We start from the raw sequence: 15,939 nt of genomic DNA, 5'->3' as shown, positions 1-15,939 counted from the left end.
TTGTTTGTTCTCAGCCCATGCTATGCTGACTTCTGTCATTTTCTGTATCATAAAAGAGAAAAAACAAGTTGTGAACTTGAGAGACGTGGTATCTGTCCTGTGACACTGTGAAAAAACATGGTGTTGAATGTAACTTTGGAGGGAAACCATTTGGCTGAAGATGAAGGGACTTGATGCTTGAGCCTTGCTGTTGCTCATGCCAGCCCCGTCTTAGGAGCAGCCTCCGGAGGGAAGGTGTATATGTCGTGTCTCAGTTAAATTGTTTCTGCTTGTGAGCAGCTACTACTTTCATTCAGCTCAAGGCCAGGATTGGTCACTGTGCCTTTTGCAGTGAAAATCAGTCATGTTCTCTTTTGAGTTTCTGCCCACACATTTTTGAGCACTTTACTGACATCCTAGCACTTTGAACTCCAGTCTCAGATTTTGATTTCTGACAATAGTGAAAAACTTACCATGGAAGAAAAGTGTATAAATTCTTTCATCCTTAATCAAAGAATTATGTATGTCTGAGCCTTAGATGTCTAAAAAGTAGGTGGGACTTAAAAAAGGGTGGCTGTAGTCTCATTGTTCCTGGAGTCGGTGAAACCCATAGGTTTCCTGGTGTAAGAATATCCTCTAGCATCTCACTATACAGAACACTTTTACAATAAGCATAGGTTTGCTAAGGGGCAGCCAGGGTCCAGTTGCCTTCTTGTCTTCTGAGCACCCAGCAACAGCAAGAGCTCAGAATTCATGCAGTCCGCACATCCTGTGTAACCCTGCCTATCCTGGAACTTGCTGCTCCTAGGTCCTGGCGGTAATAGTATGCACTAACATATCAACTAAATCAACTTGTTTGATTGTTTTTCCAGACAAGGTTTCTCCATGTAGCCTTGTCTGTCCTGGACTCACATCCTATTGGTCTTATATTCAAATGTATATTTTCTCACTGTTCTGTTAAAAACAAACAAACAACAACAAAAAAAAAAAAAACCCCAGTGTGTTTGTATGTTGCTCATCCATGGTGTGGATGTCAGAAGACTATATGAAAGTCCACTTTTGCCTACCTGAGAGGACTAGGGATCAAACACAGCTTTACCTGCTGAGCCATTCTGCTGGCCCAAAACAATGCAGTCTTGGTTGCAGTCTAGAACCAGCACCAGTTATTGATGCTGTTATAAACACAACCTAACCATATTGTATGTCTTAAGCTCTTTTCTAGAATCTACTTTTGAAAATGTCTTAATCATCTTAAACTTAAACAAAAAACCGTTTAAAACCTACTTTTCCAGCCAGTTAGTCTTCCATTGTATCCTGCACAACTACCAAACAGGCAGCTGTCCCCACCCTGAGATTCTGCATCCAAGGTGCATGCAGCAGAAGAATGTAACAGTGTAATATATAAACTTTCTGAAAAGAGACATTTAAAACATACAGACATAGCTGGGCGTAGTGGCACACACCTTTAATCCCAGTCTTGGGCCAGCCTGATCTACAGAGGAATTTCTGTCTAGGACATTAACTCTTGGCCTGCAGCAGGCCCCCAGGGTGCTGGTGCCATTTATTAGTACCAAGCCAACTTTTGCACACCTGCATAACCTAGAAGGCCCTACCTACAGTCCCTTTTCAAATGACCTTGCTTGCCACAGTTAAAACATCTGACATTTTGTGTTTGTGTCTTTTGTTTTGTTTTTTAGAAACTTTTAGAAATTACTTTTATCAGAGTAGCATCATAAACATGAGATCCTACTTCAGCTGTATTTCTGATCCATTCATCTCTTGGTGCTGATCTTGCCTTTAAAGGCCTCATCACACTTTTGCATTCTGAATTAGTATTTTCAAAAGCCAAAGATTCAGGTGAAGTCAGTTTTTGCAGTAAATCAGTAAAGGCTTCTTTTGGGCCTTGTATAATTTTAGTAAATGACTCAGACCCTTTCCTGATTCTTTAGCCTTGTCCCAAGCATTTAAAGCTGCTAAACAACATAGTGCTAAGGTGTGACTGTCAAATTCAAACTGCCTTTATAACTTAGCATATTAACTGTCACCAGGCAACCGATCCTGGGAAATATTAATGCCTCCATGCCATTGTTCTGTGGCCCTGGCTTCTTCTTTCCACCATGTTTACCAATGTAACTGAGGACCAGCTTCTAATATTGCTCTTGTCAAATTTATCCAGCCTTTCCAGATAATTCTGTTCTGAGTTACCCATAAATATACTATCTGTTTCACAGAGGGTGAGTGTGTACTCTGTGAAACAATACCTTCCTTAAATCTCCTCAAATCTAATCTGTCTAATAGGATTCCATTTAACTTCTTCACAACCTTGAGGAGGGGTGCCTGTTGTCTCCTGGTAGGTCTTGTTTGGTAACAGGATAAAGGTTGGTTTCTAACAACCTGGGCCTTCCCTCTTCAGTTTCATCATGAGGAACACAGTAGGTTCATGTCTAAATTCCTCTGTCTGTATCTGAGCATTTTTTCTTTTTTCTTTATAATTCTCCAAGTTTTCTTCTAAGGCTTCTGTCTTACTAATCCACTTTCATGTTCTTCTTTTTCTTGTACTTCTAAAGCTTTTTTTTTCTTTGGGAGGGCACAGAAATCCACTATAGCTATTGAGATAAAATATGAATTGCCATGCTGAGGGTAATTATAATTGCTATTATGCCAATCTTCGTTAAGTCGTTTATCTTCTCGTTTTCTGCCTCTATTTTCAAGCCCATCTAAATAGCACTATATGGGGTTCTAGCACCTCATGGTTGTTCCCATCCTTATCTTGCTCCTTGAGGCCTTCCCAGGTGACTTATCAAATCTGATAGCTTCTCAGTTTGTCTGCAGATGGCCTGATTTCTCTGTCTGTGTGGTCGTGCTAGCCATTGGAGCACCAAGATGTTTTTTTTAACAAAATCTCAAATATTTGAATTACCAATAAAAAGCCAGGGTGAAAAGCAGGGTATAAGCCTTTTAGCTCAGAGAGGCAGAGAAAGTACCCAGCTGACCTTCTCCCTCATCAGACGTCCCAAAAGGCGAAAAGCCTCCTTTTCCATGCCATTTCAAAAGCCCCTCAAACTCAGTGTCCCTCCCTTCTTCTCTATCTGTCCTCCTACCTCGTCTTACTCTCTATGGTTTTTTTCCTGTATTCACTCCCTGTCAACTGATTGTTTGCTCCGCCTCTTGACCTAAAGTTAAGTTTATTTAATCCTAGTTACAGTACTCAAGCAGAAAGCTCTTGGATCAGAGGTGTGTGCTAGGGCTCAGCCACACCACAACCAGAAACATGTTTTTCCAGTGAACAGCACAGCCTCAGAGTTCACAGGGTGATCAAGTGTCCTGAAACAGTGCGTACCACCATGCGGAGCTCTACTACAGTCTTTTATAGGAGCCACAGGTCTAGTAGCTTTAAAATATGAAGTTAATTCTCAAAACCCTGGGAAGTAAATGAACCAACTCCCATTTTCCCCTTTTGAACATGAAGCAGCTTGCTAAAACTTACCTGTTACCCAGATCGTCGTTGGCAAAGCTGTTTGGGGTTTTGAGTGTTTTGTGTGTGCACTCTATATGTATGTGTATTTTCATATTCACACTCTTACATGTATGGAGGACAGAGTTGATGTTGGATGACTTCCTCTGTTGGCTGGCCTGGCTGGCCTCTCTGAACTTGTATGTATATGCCTGGCTTTTGCACAAAGGAGGCTTCTACAAGGCGGCATCTTGATCTTTAAAACAAAAGATTGGTAGAAACTAGGTGCTTTGTAGAGCTTTAGGAATAGTGCCCTCAAGAAGTACAGCTTGAATTTAGAAAGTAAATAAACAAATGAAAGTACGTCTGCACATGGTCCAGCTAGTTGAGGCTCCTGAGATTTCGGGGGAAGTGTACAGGTTAATTCAGTTGGATAGACATCTTATGTGCAGGCTTGGGTAGGTAGAGGAAGCTCTGAGCCTGAAAAGGGCGGGTCATTCTCTGGGGCTTAGAAAGCAGGACTCCAGGGCTTGCCTGCTACTGCCATGGAAGAGAGCTCCAGTAAAGAGGAGTTGGCCAAAGAGAATGTGTGTACTGCTACAGGGACAGGCACCATTTCCTGTGTTCTCTCTTGCTTGGTGGTGAGCTTGAACTCTACCCCAGTCCCCACTGTTCTCTCTAATCATGACCTGTAGCCTTTTCCTGCTGTGCTTAGGCTGTTGGTGAGCTGGACTTCCTTCCATGTTAAGGTGATGATTGTGTGTTTATTACTGCTTTCATTGTTGTGACAAAATACATGCAAAAGCTATTTTGAGAGAGGAGGGGAGCTTATTTTCTAGCTCACAGTGTGAGGGCACACTGCATCGTGGTGGGAAGGCTGACCCCCAGGAGTGTGGGGCGGCTGGTCACAGTTCCCAGTTGGGAAGGAGGGAAGTGGCTGCTGGCCTCAGTTCCTTTCCTCGTTCAGCTTTGGCTTTGGAGTATATGCCTTGATGGGACATTTTGGTTTTTTCGTGTTTTACTTTTGAAAAAGTTTGCATACTAAAAGCCTGTTGTCCTTTTCAGGCAGTGGTGAGTTTTAGTCACAGTGATTTAGACACCGCCTTCTCTTTAACTTAGAAGTGACACTGAGTACTAGGAAAGAGTGGTTTCTTGTCACCTAAGACTCCAGGCGGAACCTTTTTGGATCTCATTCTTAACGCATCTTAGACATGAAAGTGTCCTTGAGTAAGGACTGTCTGCTCTGCTGGGGTGGGGTCAGTAAGGCGAGGACACTGTCATTTGATCTCCTTGCTAGTGGGAGCCATTCTAAAGGGGCAGTGGACTGACTTTCACTTTGCTTTGTCTCAGTCACATCGATCAGACGACAACATGGCAAGACCCCCGGAAGGCCATGCTCTCTCAGCTCAACGTCCCTGCGCCTGCTCCTGCCAGCCCAGCGGTGCCCCAGACCCTGATGAACTCCGCCTCAGGTGAGCACCACCCTGTTGGCGTGCTGTGTGGACACTTGTCTTTTAGGGAAACTAGAAAGTTTTCTACCGAGTGCCAGTTGGAGACATTGTACTTCAGTAACATTTGCAGTATGACAGTCTGGTTTATTCTTAATCCACCAGGAGACCAGTAATTGGAAAGGAGCTGCTAAAGCTCAGGCTTTCTTTAGTCGTATGTTGCTTGTGAATTGTTTCGGGGTTTTTACTTTTGTTTTTTAACACCATATTTGGTGGTGTGTGGGTGTGTGTGTTCGCTCACAAGTTGCCTGCACGCGTAGAATGGCATATGAGAACAGCTTCAGGGGAGTGTATTCCCGACTACCACCATGTGAGACCCAAGGCATGGCAACCAGCACCTTTGCCCACTGAAACATCCCTCCCCTCCCCTCCTTCCTGGGATGGTCTGATTCAGTGACCCGAACCCCTGATCCTGCCTGCACCCCCATGCGTGTTTGTATTTGTTGCTGGCTTCCATCTGGGATCTGAGTTGGCACTCGCTCATCCTTTTGTAATGTGTTGAAAAGCACATTGTTGCTTTTGTTGTTGTTGCCTCAAGGAACACAGACTGCACAGCTGTATTGCATGACTGCCTCAGGGATGCTGGAACTCGTGCTATGGCATTCATAACTAACTGCCTCTTGTTTGTTTTGAGATGGGGTCTGCCAAAAACTAGCCTCACGCGTGTAATCTCCCTGCCTCTGCCCGGTGCGGCGTGCCACCTTGCCGTATCTGAACTCTTTCCAAAGCAGGTATTTCCATTTCCTTGGCAGGACCTGTACATCAATATGTTGTAAACCCCTAGATCTAGTATTTGTCGTTAAGCTTGTCTTTACCGCTGGGTGCAGTGATGTGGTCCTTTAATCTTAGCCCTTGGGGGTCAGAGGCAGACAGTCCTCTGTGAGTTTGAGGCTAGCCTGGTCTACTTAGTGATTTCCAGGACAGCCAGAACTACTTAGCAAGATACTGCCCCTCAAAACAAACAAAAACTAAGCCTCTACTCTTGACAGAAACTGAGTGCAGATTGAGTTATTTGGCAGTTTATGTGACTACAGTTTTTCCTTATGTTCTTGATAGAGGGGAAGATGTTAAAGGTGCGGAAGGAAACATTAACGCCCTTGTTTACATTTCTTTCATGTAAATGATATTTTTAAATTTTTATTTTAAGATGTCTTTAGTTGAAACGTGTAAGTTTTACATGCATGTATGTGTGATGCACCATGTGCCTGACTGGTACCACGGCAGTCAGGAAAGGACATCAGATGCTGGGTACCCAGCCTGAGTCCTTTGCAAGAGCAGTCAGGGCTCTTAACCTCTGAGCCCCTCCTCAGCCCCATATAAAGCTCTCAGCTTAATGGCAGGTATGAAGCAAAAGCAGCTTCTTTGCCTCCCAAATCAGGTGCCATCAGACCCTTCTCTTTGTTAGTCACAGCTGCCTCATTAGCACCTTGGTATACAGGAAAGAGTTCACTTCCTCTGCACGGCATGTTGGAATGTTGGATGACCCCTCTGCCTTTGTAGTCTTCCTCCTACCTAGTGGTGCCCGTTGCTGGTGGCAAACCCCAGTGGCAAATCTTGATGTGCTTAAAGCCTTTCCTAACTGGAACTCTCGACAGTGCCGGAGCCTGGCGGCAGATATGAGACAACCATCTGCCCCAGAATAGTTCTTGTTTTGGGTGGTATGAAAACAAACTTTAAAGAGGTGATGGCTGAAAATGAAGAAAAGGGCAAAATTTGGGGCTGAGCCATTTTATTTAAAAAATAAGTTGGTGAAGAATAAGTGTTCACCAAGGTACCATAGGAGGAATATGCATATATGTTATTTGATATAAATCTTAAAATTTTTGAAAGGTGAGGGGGGCATAGGAGAAGAAAAAGAGAGGGAGGGATTGGGAGGAGACGAGTGAGGGGGCCACAGCTGGGACATTAAGTTAATAAATTGTAATAAATAATTAATATATATATATTTTTTTTTAATTTGAAAGGTGAAAATGATGCAATTTTTTTACTGGTAGTTTTACTTTGGCAACCTTTTTAATTACCAGATTTCAAATAAAAGTTGTAGAAATAAGTATTTCCCAGTACATAATTGTGTACTTCAGAGGTCAGTAATAAAGAATTGCTTCCTTTGGAAGGTGAGGCATCACATCGCATGTGTTGCCTGTGATTCTTTTTAGAACATTGTTTTATCATATTAGATCTTTTTCTTCTATTTCCTTCCTTCCTCCCTCCCTCTCTCCTTCCCTTCCTTCATTCCCTCTAATTGAACTCAAGTGGGAAGCTTGGGGCGGTTTACCTGTTGAGCCATCTATTTCCCTCTAACATTTTGGTTATAGTCTAAAACATTAAAACAAGAGACTCAGAGCACTTAACCTTTAGAGTTGGAGGTGTAATAGCAGCTTTTCTTTAGGTGGTGGAAGCCAGGTTCAGACCTTGCTAGTGAGTTCTCTACACATAGTCCCTAAATCATGTGATAAGTACAGAGGGGACAGAAGCTTGAGGCATGGTATTCGTACATAGATACTTGTTTCCTTAAATACACTGTCCTTTAAGGAGGACTCTGAGGTTAGACAATGACCTGGGCTGGGAAGAGAAGACACTTCAATTACAGTTAACCGTTTTGTTTTGAGGACGATCCAGCTGTGGCCCAGGCTGGCCTTAAACTTGCAATCTTCCCTGCCTGACCTGACCTGCACTGGCTACCTTGTTTTTCAGTAGCTTTAATAGTGCTACTTTCTACATCTCTTCTGCCCCTCTTCCTCTTCCAAAATAGGAGGAAGAGAGGGGAAGTAGAGGTATACAACTTGTAGGAATCATTTTTCTCCTATGATTTAGGACCTGGGGATCAAACTCATGTTTTAGGTTTGACTGACAGCAGGACCACTGAGCCATCCTGCTAGACTTATCTTTTTCTAAACAGGATTTAAAATTTTTTGTTTATTTATTATGTATGTCTGAGTGTTTGGATATGTCTCACATGTGTACAGGAGCTTTCCAGGGTACAGTGGCTCCCCTGGAACTAAACTCAGTCACTGCTTTTAACCGTGAACTTTGGACCCTTCTCCCTGTGTCCAAAGTCAGGGTTGTAGCTAGTGCTAGATATATTGCTGCCGGGTTATTGTCAAGATCTGATGCAGGTAAGGCAGCACTTGCAAGCTTTTCATTGGCAGTCAAAGGGAGTAGATACACTCTCAAGTCCCCTTGATCTGACCTGAGAGCAGTTGTTAGCGACTCTTGCCATACACTGTTAGTTACTGTTAGTTGTGAGTTCTGTACCCAAGGAAGAAACAGATGCAAACTGCTGCCACCCCACCCACTGACCTGAGAAAGCAGGGACACAATGTTAGGGAATATGGGGTGGGGGGGGCTAGCTGCGTATAATTGCCACTACCCAGCTCCTGAGGAAAACAAGTTACTAGATATTAGGACTCAAAGATAGATGTGACTGTGTTAAACTTACTTTTTGGTATCATTTGTAGATGTTTTGGAAACTTTGTGAAAAGAGATTAAATTATTTACATTCAAGGACCAAATGCAATGCCTGTTTTATTTCTTTTAGTGAGTGCTAGGATTTTATTTTTGTCTTTTCTACTGATTTCTAAATCCTGCTGGTCACCCTTGCTCCAACAGCTTTGTGACTCATGGAAGGAGTATTTGTGTGAAAGATTAAGATGTTAATTCTTCAAAAATGGCATCTAGACTACCATATATAGGCAGGAGTGTAAGTGAAATGGACTAAATCCTGCAGCAGTAGCCAGAGTGTTTCTAAGGAATACCACACAGACACAAACACGTACACACACATATATGTATGCGTGTGTGTGTGTGTGAATCATTGGGTAGAACTTAAGTTTGGTTTTAATGAAAGGCAATTGTTTACTTCAGCAGTTTGAAGTCTAAATGAGCATATTCAGAAAACTGAAACTTTATGCTTATCCCTAAATAGGACATAAAAAACAGGCCCATGTCCTCTAAGTCTGAGGAACATCATGGAAGATGGGGCAGAAAGACTGCAAGAGACAAAAGAATGAGGGAGCAGTCATGCTGTGACATGCTTGAATGTTGTGGCCCTGACATGGCTATTGCATGCATTAATACACAGCCCGTAGTGACCTGAACCAATCAAGCCAGTCCACATTCCAGCATGGGTGGGAGGAGGGGCTTAGGAGGACTTGCCCCCAGCCAAGGAACCATTGGCAGTTAGTGGCTGCTGAAGAAGGAAGTCATTTTTTTTTCCTTTGGCCCCTGAGAGGTTGTCTGTACGCTGGTGAATGGCTCCAGGCCTGTGTACCCTTGCCCATTCGAGCATCATTCAATGAAATACTTTTCTTTTTCTTTTCATTCTAAAATTGTGTGTGGGTATTTAACCTGCATAAATGTCTGTGTACCCTGTGTACATCTGGTGCCCTTAGAGGCCAGAAGAAGGTGTAGATTGCCCAGAACCAGTATTAGAGATGATGAGCCTCCATATGGATGCTGAAAACTCAACCCAGGTCCTCTGGAAGAATAGCCAGTGCTCTAAACCTCTGAGCCATCTTTCCCATCCCTCAGCCAGTTGCTTACAAAGGGAGGTGTGCTGGAGTGTGTTGACTCTGTTTAGGGTTGTTAAACACTTCTACCTCCCTTCCAACCCCCCAACACCCGGTAGGAAGGAAAGAAGGGGCAGAGTTTTGTCTGATACTTTCTGCTGGGTAGGGTCACAGGATTCTTTTGTGGGGCAACACCAATATCAGTCGTCCAGAAGTCCAGGTGATCAGCAAATAGCAAATGCAGGATCAGGATAAACCAGCAGCAAGCAGTCCTCCTTTGAGCAGCTGCACCTTCGTCCTCTGGGCTGTCATATTTATACCCCTTAAATTCCTCAGAATTCAGCTAATTCTGCTTGGCAAAGACCCACGCTCTGCATGAGACAATTGACAGGTGTAGACAAACTAAAATCCTCAACTTGAAATTTTAACAAAAACCTGTTTATATATCACATTTTCCCCTTTCTGCTTTTTAAAAAAAATCTGCTTTTTCTTTAACATTAATAAACTATATACAATAAGAGTTATGAGAATTATGAGGTAAGATCATATTTACAGTGTCCAGTCCATTTGTATTTGACAATCTTGGAAAAAGTATTCCACTGTCTCTCCTATCCTGGTGAGTCCTAAGTTCTGTACCTAAATCACTTTCTTATATCTATCAACCTGAAACCATCTATCTAGACTGTAAGTCTTTTTTTGTTTGTTTGTTTGTTTGTTTTGTTTTTAGACATAAACTATTATTTTAAGCTTAAATGTAATAAAACTATGAATATCTAGTCTTAAACCTCATCAGAGACCCTAGAAGAAAAGAGTATTACCTAACCACAGTGGACACAAACGGCATCCAGAACTATAGAAATGACAGAGACAGTTGACTGTCTGGACAGTCACCAGAGCTTTCTCCGTGTCGTTGGGGCATCCAGTCTTCAGCCTACTGGCTCAGATTATCAAGACAGGCTTTCCTGTGAAACAGGAATTTTGAAGGACTGACCACTTAGGCTCTGCAAAATTGGACAGTCAATTTTCCAGTGTCCTGCCATTCACAGTTAGCTCAGACAGCCTGCTATTAGCAGTTGACAGTTTTGTTTTTTGTTTTTTTTTTCCCTCCAGTGGCCATCTTGCCACATTTCTTTGATGCCCATCATCTTCTTTGAAGTAGATTAGAGGTGGTGCCAGGTGCAGGTGTGTCTCTGTCAGAAAAGCCGTTTATTAGTAGTATTCTAAATGTCATCTTCTATAAATCTCTGAAGTATTTGAAGAGCACCTATTTGTTTATTTACCATTATATAGTGCATAACCATACCAATCTATCAATTTATCAAACAACGTTGCTTGTATCTAGCTATGTACTGTCTACTTAACCTTGAAAGCATGTACAAGAGGCTAAATAAAGCTTATTTCTGTAATTAACTAAACTAGTACCTAACAAGACTACAGGTAAGATTTATAGGTTGATAACTACTAATTTGCATTTCCAAATTATCCTGAACAGTTTGCAGTAGTTTTCATAAGACTAGAGTTTTACGTTCCTTTTTCAAATGAGCTGCATATGTACACTACATTAAGCAAAAGTTCAACAAAATAACCTTAAATTTCTATCAATATATAATAATCTGTACCAATACATAATATTTGACACTAGGAGGTTTAATAATCCACCTTTTATCCTATATCCACCACCACCTTTTTTTTTAATCCCCTAATATTGGCTATGAGAAAAAGAAAGAGATCCCTGATTTTAACCTTCACTTTGTTTTTTTCCTTACCATGGCCAATCCATAACCCACCAAACAACCAACAGCACCCACCCCACCTCTTGGGAATGGGGGCGTGTGTTCTTAAAATTATTTTTTGTTGTTTCGAGGAAAAACATCTTTTTGGATACTCTTTAAAAATTATGATATTAACCGAGCACTGAAAAAGCTAGCTGTATCTTTTTCTGTCCAGTCTCTGAGCTTTCTATCTAGTCTCTGTGTTTTCTGTCCAGTCTCTGGGTTATCGACCATCTGGGCCAGCCCTTTTGAAATTGACCTGGGAGTAGATTCTTGAGGAAACAGTAACTGAGGCAGTCTGTGAGGCTGAACACCTGGGCTACTTGCCGTATCTTCATTGTTATCTGGTCTTATGCTCGGAAAATAAGCTTTTAAAGATAATAAATATAGGTACATTTTTGCATCATGAGGACCAGCTAGCCAACAAGATTCATTTACCATGCAGAAGGCATTTAGGTCTCAGCTAGGAGGAGGTCTTTCCCGGTCAAATCTAATCTTTATAAACTTTGTTGGAAACCATATTTTTTTCATTCCTTGTAGATACACAAGTGTAACCACGTCCCCATTTCAAAACTACTGCAGGTTTCCATTCTGCTGTCAATACATTCTTATGATAAATGGATTGTTCTAGTTCTTTAGTTTTTCTATAACCCAGTGTCTCTCAGCTACTGTTGTTTTGTTTTCACCAACATTAAGAAAATTTAGAGTTAAAGTATTTTTAGCCCTACCTGGAGGTCTTTACTCTTCCTTTTTGTTTAATAAGCATCTCTTTTAAAGTTCGATTAGCTCTTTACAACTGCCTGTCCTGTAGGATTGTGCAGTATACCAGTAATGTGTTTTATATTGTAATATATAAAGAATTGCTTCACCTTACTGGACACATGCAGGACCATTATTAGTCTTAATTTGTTCATGTATTCCCCATAATTGCCATTACTTCCAACAAATATATAATTACACAATCAGCCTTTTTAGAACTTAAAGCAGTTGTCACTAGAACCCTGAATATGTATCTATAATATGGTATACATTCCTTTGTTTTCCTCCATCTGGGCTGTCATATTTATACCCCTTAAATTCCTCAGAATTCAGCTAATTCTGCTTGGCAAAGACCCACGCTCTGCATGAGACAATTGACAGGTGTAGACAAACTAAAATCCTCAACTTGAAATGAAACACCTCCATCTGCCTTAGTATTTCTTTGGCTTGTTGCCAAGTGATAGAAAATTTGTTCTTTAAACCTTTACGGTTAACATGGTGTTTTTTCATGAAATTTCAAGGCTTCTAACACATTTCCTATTAGTAACTGATCAATTTCCTCATTTCCTCGTGCCAGTGGACCTAACAAACCTATATGAGACCGAATGAGTAATATATAATAAATAGTTTCTACTTCTGGTGGGTTGTTGCAATTTCATAAATAACAAAGTCAGTTCTGAGTTACCAGGATAAATAATAAATGCAAAACAACTCTCTACATATTGAGAGTCAGTGATTATATTAAGAGATTCAGGAAAATTTAATAATACCTTAAGGATCACATGTAATTCTGATTTTTTTAACTGAAGAATATGGGCCTGTGATCACCTGGCTTATTTTGTCTGGTTTATATCCTGCCTTTCCCATCTTGTTTGCATTGGTATAGAGTGCTGGTGCCTCTGGAATTTGTGTTCCCTTTACAATACATGGAGGAATCCAGTTAATTCTTTTAATAAGCTGCATATGTTTGCTTTGAGGGTATCTGTTATTAACTTCTCCCAAGTAGTCACTACAAGCTCTTTGCCAGTCTTCATTGATCACCTAGAATAACATGATCTCAGTATTAGTGAAAGGCACCACAATTTCAGCCAGGTCTATCCATGACAATTGACGTACCTTTTATAATTCAGAAATCTTTTCTGTGTACATCTTTAACTTTTTACTTTATGTGCTAAGAAAATTCATTCCATAATACTCACTTCCCTTTGCATAAAGATCCCAGTAGAAGAATGAGTTGACAGTAAAATGACCAAAACACAATCAAGTTTAGGATCAGTTCATCCATATATGCATCTTGCAGTCTTTGTTCTACCAGAGTTAACTCTTTTACTCTTTTTCTGCTTCAGCTGTTAGACATCTTGGACTGTTTTATTTTTAATCTTCTTGTAATATTTGAAATAAATTACTTAACTCATAAGTACTTTATCCAATCATAGGCCTTTGCCAGTTAATATCTCCCATTAATTTTGAAATAAGAGTTTACAGTTGGTCCCTATGAATCTGTACCTTTTGTGGTCTAATTTTTTGTTGGCTTATTTTATAACCCAAATAGCTAAGGGAATCTCTTCTTTGTATTTTTTTCTAAAAGAATCTGTAATCTCCAGCAAGGCAGAATTCTTTGTGTTTTCTTAAACATTGTTTTTCTAGAGTATCTACATTAGAATTAGCCAAGAAGATATCATCTATGTAATGATAAATGATAGAGGAAAACTGCTGAAGAATTATTTCTAATGGTTGTCGCATAAAATATTGACATAAAGTTGGACTATTTAACATTCCCTGTGGCAACACCCTCCAATGGATAGGCGACTATTATTTATTGGATGACTGTTGTTCAGAGTAGGCACTGAAAAAGCAAGTGTTTTCTTCTGGATTAACTCTCCTTTTTTACATATGCCATGATTTTAGTTTCTTCCTTGCAATCCCCATCTACAATACCTGGATACACAATAAATCCTTGAGAAGTTAATCCACTTCTTCTCAAGATCATGCCTACTGTCCCTGAAGGCAAAGGACCATAAACACCTATGATTAATTTGTAACATTCAACTCTTGGGGATAGGGTAAGAGGTTTATCTGTAGCCATATTCAAAGCTGCACTACCTTCAGCTGCGTGTATCAAATCCAAAATTCTTAGTTTTGGTTTTCCTGCCTGCCAGTTATCTCCTGGCTGTGCAACAGAAGACTGCTTGTGTTGTTTGCCATGGGGCCTCCAGTTGACAGACAGGCCCCTCTCTTCATTTCCCAATGGCAAGAGATTGGTTACGTTGTATGTTCCTCTTGGAATGGCAATCCCTAGACCAATGCTTTCCCTTGCCACAACAGCTACAAGACTCTGGGAGCCTTTGTATTCCATTGTAGCCATAATCTGCTTGTTCCTGTCTACAAGTAAATGTACCGTATTTCTCAGAGTCAACACACCTTCTATTTTGTGCTCTAAAGCATTTAACCTTACAGTTTCTTTGTAAATGGTCAGATACACCGCAATTACAGCACTGAGTATTTTGATAACTGAGCCCTCTAGCTACAGCTTGTTCTATGATATTGGCATGATGCTCCTGAGAGCCATTATCAGTAGTCTCTCTTATCCATTCATCTACTGGGGCTTCTCGTGCTTTTAATGGTTTAAGTACTCTCTTCCATTCAGTATTTGCATTCTCATATTCTCATACACCAAGACTGGTATTGGTGCTTATCTGGTCTCGGGGTCTGGTACGGCTCTGTTTAGAGCCGAACCCAGTCTCTCTAAGAAGTTGGTGAAGGCTTCTCCAGGCCTTGAATTACCTTAGAAAATGAGGTGGTTGTTTTACCAGGCTCCTCAATCATATCCCACGCTCTTAAAGCTGCAACACGACAATTGCCACATCAAGTACTACATCATCAGATCAAATTTGTTTTTGTAAATCGGCATAACCGCCTTCACCAAGCAGCTGGCCCTTTTCAACATTTATCCCCCTTGTTATATTTTGTTGTTTTATTTTCATGGCTTCATTTCTCCACCACGATAACCATTGTAACTGCTGACCAGCTTCTAACACAGCTAACACCAGTCCCTTCCAATCTTGGGGGATAAATCTATTTTGGGTAGCCCAGTTGGTTAACATTTGCTTAAGGAAACATGAATGTATTCCACACTTTAAAGTGGACTCTTTAAAATGTTTTAAATCTAGCATTTCTGTTGCACGCCATGTCCTCTCATCAGAAGCCTCACCACCATCATTAGCAGGCACATGTTGCACAAAGACTGGGAAAGCTGATGGTGCTTGCCTAGCCCCAAAGGACTCCTGGCGGTGCACTTGGCTCGACAGTAACCCCCTTTCCCCATACTGCCTCATGCAGGTGCTTTGGGCATTGGGCAGCAAAAGTGTGTGGAGCAGGGCGGGGTAGCAATCTACTTCCAGCTTAATTTGCTTTCCTCTTTCATCCTGCAGGAAATTTCTGCCCTCAGACTTCAGGCCTGAACCCTTTTGTTCTCCTTCCACTGGCACTTCTTGCTTTCCAAGCACTTCAGCCTCTATTTGCAAACTCTCTAGGTACTTAGCCAGCTCTGCAATCCTTTCTAACAGCAGAGAATTGAGCGAACCTTCTGAGTTTTCAGCTTTCCTCCCATCCTTTTTCCACATAAAATATATAAAGACTATGTAGCAAAACCAGAAAACCCCGTCTGTGAGCAAGACAGGAGACCACCCAGCGGCAGTAGCCGCTATTTTGCCAACCCCTTTAAACAGCATTGCCAACTTACCAAAACCTGACGATTCCTCCACTTCAGTAGCAAAGTTACCCATTGTGCCTAAGCCATGTTGGGGGCCGCCTGTTGACTTTGAGTTTTCAACAAACCTTTATTTAGGGTTATTAAACACTTCTACCTCCCTCCCAACCCCACAACGTTGGGTAAGAGAGAAAGAAGGTTAATGGGGTTGGGGCGGAGTTCTCTCCGCTACTTCCCGCTGGGTAGGGTC

General features: G+C 41.4%; 1 protein-coding gene across 8 annotated transcripts in view; it reads left to right on the top strand.

The window, feature by feature from the left end:
* Yap1 (Yes1 associated transcriptional regulator) overlaps positions 1-15,939 on the top strand; it is an 84,343-nt gene that overhangs the window by 29,299 nt on the left and 39,105 nt on the right. For all 8 annotated transcript variants that reach the window (XM_021645871.2, XM_021645869.2, XM_060369199.1 and 5 more), the window contains exon 3: positions 4,784-4,905. In XM_021645871.2, the coding sequence (XP_021501546.1) occupies positions 4,784-4,905 (122 nt within the window). The remainder of the gene's footprint in view (positions 1-4,783; positions 4,906-15,939) is intronic.

The sequence above is a fragment of the Meriones unguiculatus genome, chromosome 1, assembly GCF_030254825.1.
Source record: "Meriones unguiculatus strain TT.TT164.6M chromosome 1, Bangor_MerUng_6.1, whole genome shotgun sequence".
Classification (NCBI taxonomy): domain Eukaryota; kingdom Metazoa; phylum Chordata; class Mammalia; order Rodentia; family Muridae; genus Meriones; species Meriones unguiculatus.
This window is presented reverse-complemented; position numbering and strand designations above follow the sequence as displayed.